At 40.6% G+C, this 18,407-nt stretch overlaps 1 protein-coding gene across 1 annotated transcript in view; it reads left to right on the plus strand.

The window, feature by feature from the left end:
* WNK1 (WNK lysine deficient protein kinase 1) overlaps positions 1–18,407 on the plus strand; it is a 106,754-nt gene that overhangs the window by 26,799 nt on the left and 61,548 nt on the right. The window contains 3 exon segments of the mRNA XM_086609663.1: positions 9,700–9,872; positions 14,731–14,951; positions 16,984–17,141. Coding sequence (XP_086465789.1) covers positions 9,700–9,872; positions 14,731–14,951; positions 16,984–17,141 — 552 coding nt within the window.

The raw sequence follows: 18,407 nt of genomic DNA on the forward strand, positions 1-18,407 counted from the left end.
TCAAACAAGAGCAGCGGTAATAGCTCTTTTGTTACAATGAGTTAATAAATCTGCAAGGTAACTGGGGTGGATTGTGGAGGAGGCTTTTTTCCTGCATTATTGTGTCCCTCCCTGAATGGAGAATTGGATTTTCTTAGTAAAATTAGGCTGAGATGATTGGATGTACCTTCCCTCTGACTGACAAAGCAATCAACTCAGTGCAAAATGAGCGTTGGTGTGAGCTTCAGAACTTTTAATGAGGCATTTGAGCCAAGTGACAGGATGGTCCAGCTGGTTAATAGCTTATCAAGAATTCAGTTCAGCTAGCACTTCAGTTCTGTAATAAGCTGTATGTAATAAACATAAGCCTTATTGTGAACTGGTATCAGGTAGCAAACTTACCCATTTATCTTCCATGGATCAAACAGCAATTTTAAAGTGAATATAAATAGATGAGCTCTATTCTGGTACCAATTATTTTTGTATAGCCCCACGTTTTGATTACTGTCCCTTATGTTCAGCCTTTCAGGATAAATAAACTGATTAAAACTTTTAGCCATCTATTTTTTCAGACTGCTGTGTAAGGAAACACAAATGCTGCCTAGAGCAACCCTAGAATAGAAATGGCTGAAGCCTGAGCAGTTGCTTGCCATTCTTAGACCAGATTCCTGAGGACCTGAGAGATTCCAGAAGAGGTCATGTCTGAGCCATAGGTTTCATATCTACTGCTTTTTTTTTGTCTTACTGGTTGTGTGGAGAGCAAAAGAAAATATATAATTGATTTGATAAAGTATGAGTATAATTCTTAGTTTACTGTGAAGCTGTTAAGTAGTTTTCATGACTGTAGTCTGAAGAATCTGAGTTTTTGAAAGGCAACTGTGGGATTAGGCAATGTACTGATTAGTCTCAGTCACTGTTTTCTGTGGAGGTGAGATTTGGTTCAGTTCTTCAGTTTGGCTTACTTGTTTGCCCGTGAATGTGCTGCTGTGAGAGTGGGGAGAGGAGTAGTATAGACTTGTAGTAATGTATATACTTAGAACAGTTTTGGAAAATGAGCTAGTAATCCAATAGAGACTCACAGGTGGTACAGTTTTGCTGATGTTTGGTTTTCCTGGGAAAAGTGAGGTGCTTTACTGCCAGGTACATCATATTGATGCTTCTTAATTTCAGTGGGAACTTACAAATCTACACTGGCTGAATTGTTTGGAAGCCTATCGGCCAGCTAGACAGTTCTAGCCCTTTTGGAGTCAAACAGGTTCTCTCCTCTGTTGCTGTCTCTTCACGAGGGACTCGAGGTCCCGCCAGCTGCCCCAGGCACCAAGCAGCACACTTGCATCTGTCTCCATTGACCGGTGGGCATCAGCCTTCTGTCGGGTATTGCACGTGATACCGAGGTGCACCAGTGTAGTCATCTCTGCCATTGCTGGGAAGAACAATTCCCACAGTGCTGCTGTAAGACCTTACATAAAGCTTCGTCTTTATGTAAGGTCCCAAGCTTTGTGATCTGCTGTTGTCCTGCAGAGAAACAAAAGTGGTTTTCCTCTGCCACATTCATGATGCACGTTGTGTTTGCGTGCTCCTTACACTTCTGATCCCACTTCTGCCATGCGTTCAGTGTGAGGAAGCGAGGCGGAATGGCTTCGTGTCTCACCAGGTTAGTGAGCTCACCTCTGCTGCAGTGTTCCTAACTTCCTTTTTTTGAAAGCATCTTTGGGTTTGCCTGTTCCAGTTATTCCTTACTGCCTGCTTCCTGTACAACAATAGCAATACTAGCAGTAAACTTGTTCTGAATGTTCTCGTGAATTCTGGGATCCTGGAAACTTGAGGATTTAGCCAATTTTCCTTCTTGTAGCTGAGGACCTGGCAGGGCGGTATAGTTGTGACTAGTTACAGGTCAGTTGTGTTTAATGATGCTGGAACTTGGTGCAAGCAAGCACAAACTTCAGTTCTGATGCCTCTGCTGTTACGAGGAGACTCTCACTGAGGATATCCCTTCCAGCACAGGTTAAGTCTATGGCATTGCTGCCACCAGGTGCCTTAGATGCTGCTACTACTACTGCCGGCACAGGTGCCACTCCATATGCAAGTGGGAAGCGACCACATCACAGAAATATAGTTGTTGGTGGTGTTCTCCCCCCTCTCCCTGTGGTGATGGATCATAGCTTCACCCAAACTGACAAACAATTGCAGGATGAAAGGGGAGGTATCTTTGTCACATACGTAGACTTCACTTGCAGGTGCTCTCCCTTTGTTAAGACAAAGCTGTATTTCCTATTTGCTGAAGCTTACTCAAGTATCAACTCCTTCAGGATATGTATAATTAACTTCTTCAGACTCTGAATCTTGGCTGGTGAAGACCTCTGTCTGTCCCCCTTCTGTCTGATCATTGAGAGTTTCATTTCCTTCCTCTTCTTCCTCCCACCATCAGTTTACCCAAGTAAACTCTGTCAAGATATGTGTAATTTGCTTCCCTGATTTTAACCTTTGAGCAGCAGCAGAAAACTTGCATATGTTTGTTGTGTAACTTACCTCTATCAATGGTAAGAGAAAGGACAAGAAGCAATTTTATTTTTTGGCGTGTATTTAATAAACTAACCGCGTCTTCTAATGAATCTTGTGCTGTGCTGCTCAGGAGATCATTGTGCATTTAAATGCCAGAAATGAAGATACAAAAGAGAACATGTAGGTAGATGCCTTTTCATCAGGAAACTGCACAATTAATGTGAATAAACCCCCAACCTTTCACGTGGTTTAACTGCTTGTGTACTTTCCTGAAACTCAAAGCAATTTGAATACCTTGTATAAGACGAAGCCTACCAAAAAAAAAAAATTTACCCTTACTCAGGAACTTTAAAAGGTGTAATAGATAACTGTTTGAAGCCTACTCTTTTCCATTGGTTAGATATTGTGTAGATATTATACTTCATGTTATCTTTCTCAAGGTTATTTGCATACTCCACAAAGGTTATCTGTAGCTTATGTAAAATTGATTCTTCTTGTGGAGACTTGCCAAGCAGCAATGTGAAGTTGTATTTTCAGTAAGCATTAACTTCCACTACCCATCCTCAGGAACTTGGTCTTCTGTCTTCAAACTAAGACAAGGAGGAAAGGGACTGAAAAGTACTGGTTACCAGCATCCAGAATGGAGAAATACTGAGATCCTCAAATTCGCTTACTGCTGCTTCTGTCGTGATACTACCTGCTTTTCTTCCATTGCAAGGGATTGTTTTGGGACCCTGCAGCCTAATGCCAAGAAGAGGGTCTGTGTTATATTCTTCCCTTCCCCACACTGTGTGACTTCATGCAGATGCAGAGATTGATCTTGATTTCTGAATTCCGTAAGCGTGGCTGAGGAAGTGACACTGAAGCAGCAAGGAAGCAAACCCTTTCTTCCTAAAAACCTTCTAGAAGTCTTTGCAGAGCTGTTTCTGGGGGTGTAGGATCTGGGAGGGATAGCTAAGGAGTTTCAAGGTTGGGAGACACTTAGCCTTCTGAAAGCTAAAGAGGATTTTAGACATTGCAACTTTATGACACAGAAGCCTTAATTCTTTTTTTGTTCTTGCCTTTGGCAAGTAGCTTTTTGGTTTGGTCATTCTCCCTTTTTAAAAAAAAATTAATCTTGTCTTTTGACAGATGCATATACTTTTGGGGTAAAAATAATACTTGATTTATCTGAAGAACAAACAGCGCGTAGTAAGGCGGTATGTTTTAGTAGATGACTCCGAGTGTGGAGCGCAGCCTGGGAGCATTGACAGCTATGTTCTGGTGACTCTTCATCCAGTGACTTCTCAGGTCCCACTTTGAAGGATCCTGGTCTGGCACTCGCTGGCCTTAGCAGCCACAGTTTTAAAAACACATTGCTTTTCTCAACTCTTCATTGAGCAGCTGGCAATCTCAGCAGCTGATGATCTTCCCCAGTGTGCCGAGAGCCTCCAGATGATTATCAAGTGCAAATTTCGGAATCGAGCCTTACAATCTTGTGCAGAGGCTGTCGAAACTTGCCTGTGATAAGTTGAACTGTTGGAAGGTAGGAGAGCTGTAGCAGGAAGCACACGTGAAGCAGGAACTGTCTGAAGACTGACATGTCTTCCATTAGGTGTGCAGACCTGATTCCTAACTCTGTGGTGAGCTAAAGGTTTATGTAACTCTGCAAACATTATATTATACAATAAAGCTCTCAAGCAGCGAGCTTGAATGCTCTGAGCATTTGAGAAGCACTACTGTTAAAAGAAAAAAAAACCCTGCATGCATACTTTTGGAACAGCAGCTGTTCAGCTCCATTTAATCAGTTTTTCGTGTTCAGTGGGTTGTACAAAGGTATACTGGTGGAAGGATCTGTGGAGATTCTTGATCACGTTTCGTGTCTGTTGCTGTACAGGGATGCGTTTTGAACAGTCTTCCCCTCCCTTTTTCTCTCTTTCTAACTAGTCTTTTAACACTGGCAGGTCTGAAATGGTGTATGTGTTGACACAGAAAAGTAGATGCTGTTCTTGTGCACGTAGATGGCCATTTCTAGGTACCAACTTGGTAACGCTGGATGATTTCTAAGCTCAGTGGATTCTTTGTTGATATTTTGTTCATCTAGCTCAATGGTCACTGTGCCCGTTTTTCCTCTTAGCTGCTAGATTTTTTCAGGATGAGAACACTGCAGCCCACAAAGCCTCAGCTCCATTAACAGCACTGAATATCAGAGCGCCGTCTTGCTAGCTTCTCCTCTGATGACCCCTCATTAACCTTGCCGAAAAGGCTTGCAGAGCCTTTCTCATATGCTGCAGAAATGCACACAGAAGAACATTTGTCTCTTCTGTGCGCTGCTGCTTCTTCGGAATAATAGGCTGGGAGCAGCAGTGTCTTCCCTTCAAATTTTCAGGCGTTTGGAAAGCTTGATAAAATGCTGCTTGGTGTAACCTCAGCACAGATGGAGAATTTACCTTGATTGGGATTCAGGCTATTTATAATTCAGCAGCACTCTGAAGTTTGTCGAGACTGTACGTTTTAAGGTCGCACCACGTGAAGACAGTTCACGGCTACTAATTTGTCTAGTGTGCTTTTTAGTGCATCTCTTTGGGTAAAAGCTACGTACTGTAGTTTCAAAAAACCAAGCAACAAGCCGCTACTATCCCTGCAATATAGCTACGTAGAATTTCTGGATCTAGCGGTAGGATATGCAGAAAGCCATTGAAACCTGTCTGTAGTAGGTGAAGTGTCCAGTCTTTCCCTGTTTCCTCTTTATTGATTATATTTTCCTTATGTTGTTGAAGAGGGAAAAGCTCTCAAGTTGTGTAGCAGCTCACAGACTAAACTTTTTTAATTAAAAATCCAGTTTAAAGTTGACCTTTATCATTGTGTGTCTAGTTTTTTGTAGAAGATAGAGACTATGTGAAGATTTCTGTTTGCATAAAGGTTCCCTGGCACTTGGACTAGGTTAATTCTACTTGATAGCAGTAGACTCAACAGGTGTGTGAGCAACCCAGTTGAAATTTAAGATTTAATTAGGTGCCAGAAATGTATTTTCACTCCTCATTAGGGATTCTGAGTAGGTATTAAGCCTTGACTAAAAAAAATTGCAAAAGGAATGTAGGCGTTTTTTACTGATGAACTTTGATATTTTTTTAATTTTTTTTTTGTGGCTTGGTACAATAGCTAATCTTGGGGGTGGGGAGTTGTTTTGGATTTGGGTTGGGTTTTTTTGCATTTACATAAGGCACCTAGATAGAGGTATGGAAAGAGGGTAGTAACAGTCTGTGTGTAATTCATGCTCCTTTAAATTAACTACCTTAGTGAAAGAGTCAACCTGTACCTGGTTTACCATGAATGACCAAGATCTCTGTTTTATGAATAATGTAAACATCACTGATAGCTCTTTCCTGACCGAAAGAAACCAGAAGGGAAGTACAGGGATAAATGGAAAGAGCCAAGAAAAGCTCATTGAGTCTTTCTGAGCCGAACAATTGTTTCCCTTGCTGCCTGTCTCCGTTCCGGCCCCTGGCACCGCAGAACCACACACCACGTGCTGGGGAGCCTCGCTGTTTGTCCTGGCTTGTCAGAACAGCTTAATGTAGGTGGAAAGGCATGAATGAAATGAACGGAGTGGGCTTGATGCATCTGCTCCAGTTTGTTCGGAGGGCAGCCCAGTGATGGGGATGTGACACTGAAGTCCTCCGGGGAAGCTATCAGTTCGGGAAGAACAATGCTGGGTGTTTATGGGATAGTTAAATCCATTTTTGGAAGCAAACTCTCCTACAGTTTGATAGCTTTGTATATTTTTAAATATTTGGGCTATATCTGCTCAGCATGTGCTAACTGACAGACAAGAATGTGATTAGCTAACTTCTAGACTTAGGACTTTGTCTTGTCTGCATAAGGTTGCTTCATAATGGCAAAAAAAAAAAAAGACTAGGGGAGGAGGGAAGGTGTCTGTTTTTTAAATTTTACTGGTAGGGATTTCAAAACAAATTGGTCTTTGAAGGATGAAATATCAAGCTGTATGTTATTAACTGTTCTTAAAGTGGTGGTTTCTTTATCAAGTTGCTCAAGTTTCCCAGGCTTATGGAAAAGCATCTTACATGCCTTTCTATTTCGTTTAGCTTCTGGCTGTTGGATTTAAAAATAAATAAAAATCAAAGAAAACATTAAATTTGTTTCATGAATCTTATGCTTTGTGATGCTGGAATGTTAAGTTGTGAAAGCTTCATTTTTGCTTGCAGATGAAAACAGTGAATAGATCCTGAAGTGATCCATCCATGTACCTATTTAGACTGGGAATTACAGGAGAGAGACTGCAGAGGATAGATCTGCTTATTTGATCCACCCTTGAGATAACTGAATCAAATGAGTCTTGTTTTGAATGACACGCCACAAACTTTTTGCCACCTCTTTAGAGGTGGAGGTGGAGCTGAGGGTCTTGCATTCCCGCAGATTCCTGCTCAAAGGCCACAAGGAAACCTGAGTTTTGACCCGAGGAACTGCCTTCTTGAACGGACACGTCTGGGCGTTTGAGGATACACTTAGAACTGAGGATTGAGAAAGCTGTCCCCTTCCCAAATTTTTGAAAAATGCTCCTTTAAAAAAATTGTCATTAAGTGATGATGGCTTCTTTCTTTCTTCTGCAGCTCTGCTGTACAACAGCTTTGTGTGTGGATTTCATGTGGATACTGAGATGTTCCCATTCCCTGCCTTTCCCCAAGAATTCTACCTAACGTGGCTGGCAGCACCATTTCTCAGTCTCCCAAATTACCTGTGGTGCTCTATTTTCTTGCTTATCTAAATATTTCAGTAGCTGCAGCTGCTTAAATTGCATCTTTGTATAAGAAAGAGCATCAAGTTGTCACATTTGCCCACACTAACAGCTCCAAGAACACCAAAACATATTTGGGATGGACTTTGTAGTCCATCTCTGCAGTCTGGGAAATCTTACTAACAGGTTTTAAGATTCTGGTGTACGGAACACTCCAGTTTTTTCATTTTGCTGGTATAACTGTACATGAGAGCTAATATTTTCCTGAACACTAAGGTTGTTTTCTTAAAGTATATTCACCCTCTTCTCTTACCTAGCGTTAGTGTTCCTTTAAGGAAAGAAATATAAGTCACTGTTATGGATGAGTGTACGGGTCGTGTATCCAAGGAAAATGAGGCTGGTTAAAAGTAGGATGCATGGCTAGTCTTAAAAACAAGTGGCTCCCCTGTCCTTTTTCTTACAGCTCTGTTTAATGTTCACTTTTGCTGCTGAAGGATGCGATGTTTCCTTTGTTGCAAAAACGTAGCTGTCTTCTCCTGGTGAAATTTGTTGGCCAGTGTTTGTGCCCAAACGTGTCCTGGATCACTAGGGCACTGTGACATTCAAAGAAGTGTGGAATTACTGAGTATATTGCCACTGTCTTGGTGGATTTTTTTTTTTAATGCCAGCACAGACGTGTTGAGTGTCTGTTTTAAACGTCACTGATGGGTTTGCAGGAACACGATGCTACCATTGATGGGACTAGAAAGAGAAATGCGTCAAAATACGCGTGCCTGTTAAGAGTCTGCTCAGTGATAAGAGTGATTATCACTTCTCAGTTTCTATTTGGGGCTAGTAGTGCAGTGGTAGGGAAAGCTGAGTAAGGTCCTTAAGGGAGATTGGGCTTACGTAGATTAAGAGGAGAATTTAATGTCAAGTCTAGTCTAAAACTGGTGAGTAGTGTTTGTGGTAGAATGCACAAAATAGAGGAAACTTAATCCAAATGTACGTTTAAAGTCTAAGTTTTGCAAAAAACTGAATGCAGGTGTTCATGTTACATAGCTACTTTTAAAAGTAATTGTTGCAGTCTCATTTTTATAATTCCCTTCAATAGAATAATTGTATTTACAGCTATATACTTGTTTTAAAATGTAGATTATATGGATTAAGTGCAGAGGCTGAGAAGACTGCTTTATTTTACTGTAAGAATGATTATATTATTGTGATTTTTGTATTGTTTGAAGCGTTGAGTGCTTCTTATAAGTGTGTGTGTGTATGGTCTGTTGACTGATGTACCTGTTGCAACTCACTGCTTTTCTGGATCACAGCTGTTTGTAGAAGTCACGATTAACTGGTTTGAATGGAACTTGTGCTGCCCTGTTCATAGTAATGAAAGGAAGGATATTAGATGGGCAAGATAGCTCGAATTCAAGTATTACTTCCATATTAAAAAAACCAAGTCCACCACCTAAGCAGACATGAACATTTAAATGTTTGCAGAGTGGTTCTGCAAACACATTATACTACCTCCTTGGAATTGAAAAGGAACTACAGAATGAAGTGACTTGAAATTATGGCTCAGATTTGACAAAGGTCACTGGTTATTGCTAAATAACTACTAGAAAAAACGATTCTAAAATTCTGGGCTCTTAAGTGTCGCCAGAAACATTCTTTTCACATCAGTTTATGTCAGTTGATCAGTCTGACTAGCGTGACCAGTGCGTTGGTAACGTATTGGTAAGTTTACAACACCGAGTGAGGGTCTCGATGGTATTTGATAGCCGGTTTTTAGTCGGTATAGTCTAGAGAGAGATATATATATATCTCCTAGACAGATAGCAGTACTGTCTAGGAATGCTGCTTCATGACCTGTCTCTGGCCAAACGATTGCTTTCCGTCTTCAGTGTGAGTTATGCTTTTGTTTTCCTTGGTGCTAGATGATAGGAAACCTGCTCAATCATGAGGTCATGCTTGTAATCGAAGAGAATCCAACTTGTTCCCTTGTTCTGCTACAGTTAAAATCACGTACTATATGTTAGAGAGGTTTGATGCTCTGCTCCCTGTGTGGAGTGTTAATCCAATCTGTTACCAGTGGTCTGGGTATTGTACGCGTAGGAGGAACTAAAGATTACTGTTATGTACAACCTGAGAGATGCTTTAAATGATCCAACTCTATTTGCTCTTGAACACTTGACTATTTTGAGGACATTATGTCGCCCTTCCACCTCAAGGCAGGCAACGACCTCAGAGTAGGGGGAGAGGAGATAATCTACAGATTGACAGTTCTTACCTCTGAGAGCAATCAGATTGTAAGGAAAAATATGTGATAAGAAGACTGTAATAGAATGTCTTCTAAAGAGTATTTAAGGGTCATTGCAAACAAAAGGGCATTGAAGACTGATTTTTATTTATTCACCGACTGTACCCAGCTGTTTTTCAAGTTGCTGCTTCTCTGAGTAAGAAATAAAGCAAAGCTTTCTGACATACCTCTTCTTTTTCATTAGGATCGGAAGCTGTCCAAGTCAGAGCGACAAAGATTTAAAGAGGAAGCTGGGATGCTGAAAGGGCTTCAGCATCCCAATATTGTCAGGTTCTATGATTCCTGGGAATCTACAGTCAAAGGAAAAAAGTGTATTGTTCTTGTGACAGAGCTCATGACATCTGGAACATTGAAAACGTAAGTAAATTAAGGCATGTCAAAGCGTGTAAGAATCATTAGCACAAAATCAGGGCACTAGAAATAGATCATGTTTCAGAATAGGTAAGAACAGAACCCTTTTGCTGAGGGCTAAACTTGGCTAGAGAAATTGTTATTTAAGAAGAATCTTACTAGCACTGCAGGGTACGATGGAGCATACTTACATTTATTAAGTTAGCAAGCTTGTCATATTCTTCATGGTGATGTCCTAGTAAGCACATGCAGAAAACGTTCCGAGTTTGAGAGCTCAGGAAGACAAAGGCTATTTTAACTTCTTGGAATCTTTCGTTTTCCTCTCTAGCTGCCTTCCATTTAGCATGAGCTGGTCTGTAAGGTTCAGAGCACGAATTAATTCATGTCCTTGGGGATGTTTTGGGTGTTACTACAGTACAAATAATATGTAAAAAAAACTCAAACCCATAACAACAACAAAAAACCTCAACAAAACAACGCACCACTGAATTGTTATCTGAAAGTCCATGTAGTAGCACCTAACAAAAATCTCGAAGCGTGCAGGTGCCTGGAGTTTCAACCTGTGAAGTAGCTGGGTGAAACTAGGTTCTATTCTTAAGCCAGAATTTTGAAAGTGGAGACCAGCAAATGGAACTGCTGCGAGGGCCCTCTGGTGGAATGGGGAGCCCAGGAGGAGCTCCACTGAAATGTGATTCTGAAATCATGCCTTTGCCTTCCTCTCTAGAAACTTGCAGAGCTGTGAGCTCGTTCTGGAGCATCCACTCGCCATTAATCTCCTGGAAATAAAACTGCCAGCGAGTTGAAATTCAGGGGTTGTAGGTCGTTGGCTTAATTTGGTGCCTATTTAAGTCTTGGAGAGGCATTCAAATCCTAAATGTGTACGCGGGCTCTAGGAGCTGGAAACAATTTGCAATCTATTTGGTTAAAATAGCCTGTGAACAGCTTGGGTTTTTTGTGATTCTTATTGATAGCCGCAAATGGATGTACTTCAAGAAGGAAAAAACAGCTCTTTCAGAGTCTGGACTGCAGTTACAGGGAAGTGTTTGTCTCGAAATAGTGCCGCAGGGCTAAAGATGCTGCAGCTTTCTTTTTAGCTGGATGTTCAGGGAAGACTTTTCTAAGGTTGTTTAAGGAGTTTCAGAGAAAATAATAGATGTGTTGCTTCATGTCCTGTTTTCAGAGCAGTGATAAAGATTATAAAGCTCTGTACAGATGCCTGTAAAGTTAACTAATCTAGAATATGTAGTGTCAGATTTAACTTTCTTATTTCTTACAACTTTTTCCCCCTCACAAATTTTAATTTTTAGATTGGCTTGTTATGCAGTGGCATAAGCAATATGTAAAGTAATAACAGCCAATTATAAAGTAGGGTGTGGGTAGGAAGAAATGCCTCAGATTTGCTGGCTATAGGATTATTTTGTACTCTGAAGGATAAAGGTCTTTTTATTTTATCCAGAAAGAGCTAACAGGCTCTTTAATTGAAGATCTCAGACTTCTGGGTGGTTTTTTTCCCCACTCTTGTATCATTTGTGTTATAATTGTGGTTTAGTTTATTCTTTTCTGCTTCACTTGAGACTTGACAGGTAAACTACGTGGGAAATTTTTGATGTGCCAAATTAAATATTGTTAACTATTTCATGTACACGTGTCTTATTCCTAGACTTACATGTCACACGTGTTTGCTGATGATGTTTGGCTGAGTATTACTTCCATATCTTTTTCCAGTGTTTACATTACCTGCATTTTATACAGGTGGTACCTTCCTTGTTCTGAGACTTGGGACACAGGCATTGTTGTCACTCGGTGTAAAAAAAGTGAACAGAAGAAAAGTGTAGTGATAGCTTAAAGTAAATTTTCCTTTTTTTTGTATTTGTATGCATTTAGATATATACACACATAAATAATGTTGAAATATTGTGGACTCATTCTTTTCAAGTGCTGTCTGGGCAAATTTCTAATTTTGCACAAAAAGTCCCTGAACTTCTGCATGGAAGAATTTTCCAACTCATTGTTGCAAAGGATCTGCTTTCTGATATTGTATGCTATCATGGAATTGAAGTACAGGAGGAAAAAAAATGGACTTGTCTATTTTAAGTCTTAATTATATAATTAATGAAAGCAACAATTTTTAATCTGACTTAGATCTTGGCCACTAGTTTTGCCTAAGGCTATTGTAGTGTGTGTTCCTGATCCACCTCAAATAAATGTCAGCTATCCTGTAGGACAAATACCTTCAGAACTACCTCTGCTAACTTAGTAGTAGCTCCTGGAGCTGAGATGCTATGTGTCAGCAGCCTTCTTGCTTAAAGAAACCCAACAAACATCAACCTGGAGACAGGAAGCCAAAGTCTATTTCTTGTTTTTCTCTATTTGTTGAAGCTAACTATTAAGAAGGCCTCGTGTTCTCCTCTTTGCTTGTATTCTGTGCAAAGATCACCTATCTATTGTGGTTTTTTCAATTGACTACTACCCTGTAAAATAGACAACAATGTTGATTAAGGAGGAACAAGTTCAGTGGAGGGCCACCAACATGGTCAGGTGCTTGATGACCTGCTCTGTGATTCTGTGACTGAGGGAACTGGACTTGCTCGTCCTGAAGAGGAGGATCCTTTGGGGGAGACCTAACTAGCAGCAGCCTTCTAGGGCCTATGAGGGGGGAGGTAGTAAGGCTCTTTGCAGTGGTGTGTGGTGGGAGCATTAGAGACAACAGGCATAAAATGAAACAAAAGAGGTTCATACCGATGCAAGAAGAAGCTGTTTAAGCCGTGATAGGCAGTGGAACAGGTTGCCCCAAGATCTTGTGCAGACTTGGTTCTTGGAGGTACTAGAAATTGGAGGTACTACTTCATACTTGGAGGTACTACTCTAGGCTGCATACAGCCTAGAGTAACCATTTCTGACTTCATGACTGACCCCACCTTGACCAGAAACTTAAGACTGGAAACCTTCTGAGATCTATTCAAGCCTGAGTTATCCTATGATACTAGGAAAATTGAAAGCATACTGGCTAGTAGGGTTGTCTGTGTATTTTTATGTATTTATATACACTTCTATTTTAAAATAGTTTCTGCCTTAAGTGACATGTGACTTAGTTCATGACAGTATTATGGAAAAATGACAGCAGCACTGCAGGATGCTGCATGATGGTTGGACCCAGGTCCTTTAACAGTGAGAAGCTGGCAGTAGACTAGCATATTTGAAACCAGGAATGTAATTAGGGATTCCAGATGCTGAACTGGAGTGCCCCTACCATGTGATCTTTGGAACAGGCTCAAGAGGGATGAATGAGGCTTGTGTCAATAGCAAGAATACAAGTGGTGGCTGATGTGATCCAGAACCTCCTTCAGTTTGTCTCCTTCCTTGGCTTGGCTTTTGCCATGCCTGTCTTTACATTCTCTTTTGAGGCTTGATTTCCTTCTGGAACTGGGTCCCGATGGCTTTTACAGATCTGTTTTTGCAGGAGGATTATTGCTAGCAACTTGATTTTCCAGGTCTTCTTTTGAACTGGAGAAATTAAAGTAAGAGGGATTAATATACTGTATTTCTATGTTGGCATTGATTCAAGTGATTTCATCCAGATTTTTTCTCCTGATTAAGTGGATATGCAGAAGAGACTGAAGACTACCACAGAATAATTGAACATGACTTTTTTTAAGATTGTAGTTGCTACACTCCATGCTGGTCACAGAATTTACTACCAGTCTTGTAGTAGTGTGAAACTGGTCTTTGACTGAGTGACATTGGCTGTATAAGAATAAAATCTTTGCTCTACACAGCATGCGTGTTTCATTCTCTAAACGTATTTCAGCCCATACTTCAAAAAGATGAAAACAACTGTTGTCTTCAAATTGTTTTACCCAAGGAGAGAGTGTGAGAATACATTGCTGGAAAGCACTTGAATGATATCAGTCTGTTCACGTTGTGGCATCTCTAATTGGTTAAAGTTAGAGTAGAATGAGATCAGTTTTGGGTCACAAGCATTGGAAAAGATTTTTGGTATGAAATTTGGCTATTCTGACGTGGGATTTTAAAAAGCAGCAGCCTTAGAACAATGAAGGTTAGGTCACATTCTACCTGCAAGGGAACACTGACTCAGCATATGAGCTCTTCCATGTCAATTATTTGGGAGAGTTTTTTTAAAGATTTCCCTGCCCCGTCCGCATCTGTCCCTAGTTTTGAAGAAGTGTACAGTACCAGTCAGATTTGGGTGATCACACCCTGTCCTGCATCAGGGAAGTGATCTCTAAGAACTTCTAATTTGCTTGACAACTCAACAAGTAACACTCCAAGTAGATTTGAAGTGTAACCTGGAAACCTTGACCAGAGTGCATGAACTTATATTGAAAACTAAGGTATAAGGACTTCAGAGCTCTTAGGGTTTGCAACAACTCTGTCCTTAGTTGATTGTCACTAGTGTTTTGGCTTAGTTCCCCACCTTCCCACCCAGTTACGTTTAATCAAGGAAAAGGTGGTAACTATTTAAGTGGTTTCGGGATAAAAGGGAATAAAAAAAAACCCTCTTAATAGAAAATTGTTGTCATGTATAAGCCTTTAACTCAACTACCTAATTACCAAAGAGTGACTTTGTATGCAAATAAATTATGAGCTATAGATCAAGCATGTCACACTGATCTTTCAGCACCGTAGTCCCCTGGCTAGAAGAAAAGGGGTAGGTTTTAGGAGGAGGAATCATCTTTAGCTCCTAAAGTCTTGAAATGCCCAGGTAGTTTTTAAAGTAGAAGGTGGAGTTGAAATTTGTGTGTCTCTTTAATTACTGCTTTTTTATTTCAGATGGCAGAAGATAGAGGATAATGTACTACTTGTTAGCAGAACCTCTTTAACCCACTGTTACTTTTTTCATTAGGTATTTGAAAAGATTTAAAGTGATGAAAATTAAAGTACTACGAAGCTGGTGCCGCCAGATACTGAAAGGCTTACAATTCCTACACACGCGCACTCCCCCCATTATTCATAGAGACTTAAAGTGTGACAACATCTTCATTACTGGCCCCACTGGATCAGTCAAGATCGGAGACCTTGGTCTGGCAACCCTGAAACGAGCTTCTTTTGCCAAAAGTGTGATAGGTAAGCCTCTCCTGTTTTGGAGGCTGGTGAGCCAGCCTGCCTGTTGGGAAACTGGAGTCTTTTAAGAGCTTTCCTCAAAAATGTGGTTTCAAAGGTACATGGTCAAAGCCTGAAAACGTGTAGGCTTTATTTCTTGGCTCTTGAGGTTATTCTGTGTTCCTGATGAGATGACATGTTGAACTTTTGGTTGTGCTTTTGATATTTGTGTATTAACATTAAGTAGGAGTATAGATTGATTGCCCTGCCCAACAGTTGAGTGTAACATGGTTGATAAAACCGCTCTTGACTACATGAAAATCACAGTTTTAATATGGTGCTTCTTCAAGAAATGTACGAATGCAATTTGGTGACCAAACACCATTTTGATATTTAGGGTAGCATTAATTTATACAGTCAATTTTTTTGATTGTCACCAGGAGTTAATATTACATCTCTTAGACTTTGAGTAATCAGAAACTAAGGTACATCAAAGAAAGTCAGTCTGTATATTACATCGCAGTCAGACTGTGGTATAATGCCGCGCTCAGGGAGTCTATAGAATGTGGATTTATGTAAGTTAGGAGGATGCACTGTGGAAATGTTGCCTTACACAAGAACTGAGCCAGTGTATCCACTAATAACCTTTTCCAGAAATTGGTTTGATGGAACTAGTATAGTCTCTCTTGTGAATTCTTGAAAGAATTGGTTTTATCAGCTTTGTTTTTGTAGTTGGGTGAACAGACTGCAGGGAATGAAGTTGCTCTCGCTCCCTCAGTATTTAGAGCTTGCTAAAATGCAGTATTACTCAACAGTCCTATACTAGATTCCTCGATGGGATCAATGGTGTGTACCTGTAAATTGTCTCGCAAGCTGTCGCTGAAATATTTCCTGCTTCTTAACCAGGTCAAAGTATTAATAGGAGAGAAAAGTATCAGTGTCAAAACCATGTATTTTCTTATGCATACTTGTCTTATCCTCAAATTTATCATTGGAATATCATCACTTTGTAGCTATTTATCTGTTAAAGGTTAGCCTTTAGATAAATTACTTCAATTACATTATCTTTTTTTTATTTTAGTGTAGTGAAAACAAGCAACGTAGCTATAGAATGATCTATAAACTGTCTTGAATCTGGTGTCTGCAGGAAATAATTCTGTGCTTAAATTTACAAAAAGCAAACTTGCATCTCTGGCTTAAAGTAAATCCGATCATACAATGCAGTCCCTTTGCTTACAGAGGGGACACTGATGCTTCACTGGGCAATAATTTTCTGCACACTATTGGAATGGGACTTGTTGAATCTCACGCTTCATGCCTGTAACTCAATCTCTCTGTATTTCTGAGTATTTTTGACTGTAGGATGTCCCTCACTAATGCCTGTATCTGCAGTAGACCTATAAATATACTGCAGGTGGGAAGGTAAGTATATGAAGAAAAGGGCTCTGGTGAGTGGCCTTTGCAGAAAATTCCTTTTTATCCTTTCTTCGATTTATACTTGTAACAACAGAGTTGTTCATTGCAAGGCCTTTCCCGAACCATTCCACTTCAAAACGTAGACGGAGAGCACCGGGTCAGAGACTAGCTGTGGGCTCTTACCAGTACTACTTCTTTTGCAGCAGAGGGCAGTCGGGTCGTTTGTGACACAAGGTTTAATGTGCCTCCTTTCTTACAGGCAGAAAAGGTAAGTGTCGTAACTCTCCTTAGTATTTGGTTTGCAGCCTATGGCTAGTCTACAGTGTTCCCCTCCTCTTGCCCCTTCCCCTCCACTCGACTCCAGCTCGATCCAGTCTGATATTTATATGAACTAACACATGCGAGCCAGGAATTGCATCAGCCCTTTCATGCCGTTCTTATTCCATAAAGGCCTTGCAATGGAAGACTCGCAAAGTACGTTGGTGCAACAGAGTGACTAAGGGTTTCCTCCCTCTTTTTTTTGCCTCCACTTTCTCTTGTCTCACAGGTCTGCCCGTCCGCTTCCTCCTGCGGTGAGTAACGCCAGCAGCCTCTGCTCGCTTTGAGACATTTAGAGTCTGAATCGTTCTTTTAATTTAAGGTACCCCAGAGTTCATGGCCCCCGAGATGTATGAGGAGAAATATGATGAATCCGTTGATGTATATGCTTTTGGGATGTGTATGCTAGAGATGGCCACGTCCGAGTATCCTTATTCCGAGTGCCAAAATGCTGCGCAGATCTACCGTCGAGTGACCAGTGTAAGTCCCTCCCACAGCCGATTGTAAAGCTGCTACTACTAGCAGCAAAGGAGTGCAGCAGGGTTGCACAGCACTGTGCAAGTGTGTGTGTGGGAAAAGAGAAGCTGACAAGAGGTTTTTCAGGGATGAGTGGAAAGATATAGGATGGTACAACTTACTAAACAGTCAGAAGCCTGTAAAATATGTGAATGGAAATATGATTTTGCATGTGTTTATATTCTTCCTTCTGTATATAAGAAGGCATTGCATAGTTTGTTTCTTTTCAAAAAACACAAAAAACCCAAAACCAAACAACTAAACTCATTAGAATAATAACAGGTTATTTTCTAAGGTGCTGGGGGGATGGTGGAAGTATTTCAGTCTTGAAAGGTGGTAGCTTTGTTCTCTGAAATAAAGCTGGATCACAAATTCAGAGCACTTTGGCTTAGCTGCCTGCCAAGGCAAATCATCAGTTGTTACCTAGAGTGATTTTAAGTTAATAGTTTACTGAATTCCAAGTGGCACTTAGCTCCTGTGTATCGGGTGCACTTATAATGATGCAGGGGAAATACTGGATAGATATTCCACCTGGTAAAGTGCTGCTAAGTGTAGTGGTGGTGGTGGAAGTGTTGCTAGTGAAACCAAATGAGACTGAGAAGCCAAGCAAGAAATTTGAGTTTGCTGATCTGATGATTAAGTGGAACCTACAGACCTCGAGTGTAGGAAACAGAACTGTAAGACCAGAAATGTTCAAAATGGTGGTGGCTACGTTTACTTTGTGATCTCTAAAACATTGTCGTGAAGGATATACCAGTGCAGTAAACCAAACTGCACATGTTCAACCTTCTGGTCTAGGCATTCAGAAAGAATCGTGAGGTGGCCACTTGGCGTAGTAAAAACTTGCATTGGGTTTTTCAGAATGCCTGTGCAGATGTGCAAAGGGTGCAAAAAAGCTTACCCTTTTCTCTGATCCATAGACAAATGAATTCCTGTTAATCTTTTTGTGTGTATTATCTTGGAGAAGCTGGGGATTTAATAAATGACTTGCTTAGCTTTGGAAAAACAAAATGCGCTCTTACTCCTGATACCTCACTCTGTAAAAGGCAGATATAATTACTGACTTCCAGATGTGGAAGGAAGGGTTTTCATGTCAGAAGTAATGAATTCTGAAGGAAGGCTTGCTGAAATAAAAGGCTGTCCCTTGGTTGAAGAGGAATATTGGAAAGGTGCAGAAGGAGGAAGAAAGAAGGGATAAATGGCCATTTTGTTTCTTTGAACAGAAGTTAG

This window comes from Tauraco erythrolophus, chromosome 4, assembly GCF_009769465.1.
Source record: "Tauraco erythrolophus isolate bTauEry1 chromosome 4, bTauEry1.pri, whole genome shotgun sequence".
Lineage (NCBI taxonomy): Eukaryota > Metazoa > Chordata > Aves > Musophagiformes > Musophagidae > Tauraco > Tauraco erythrolophus.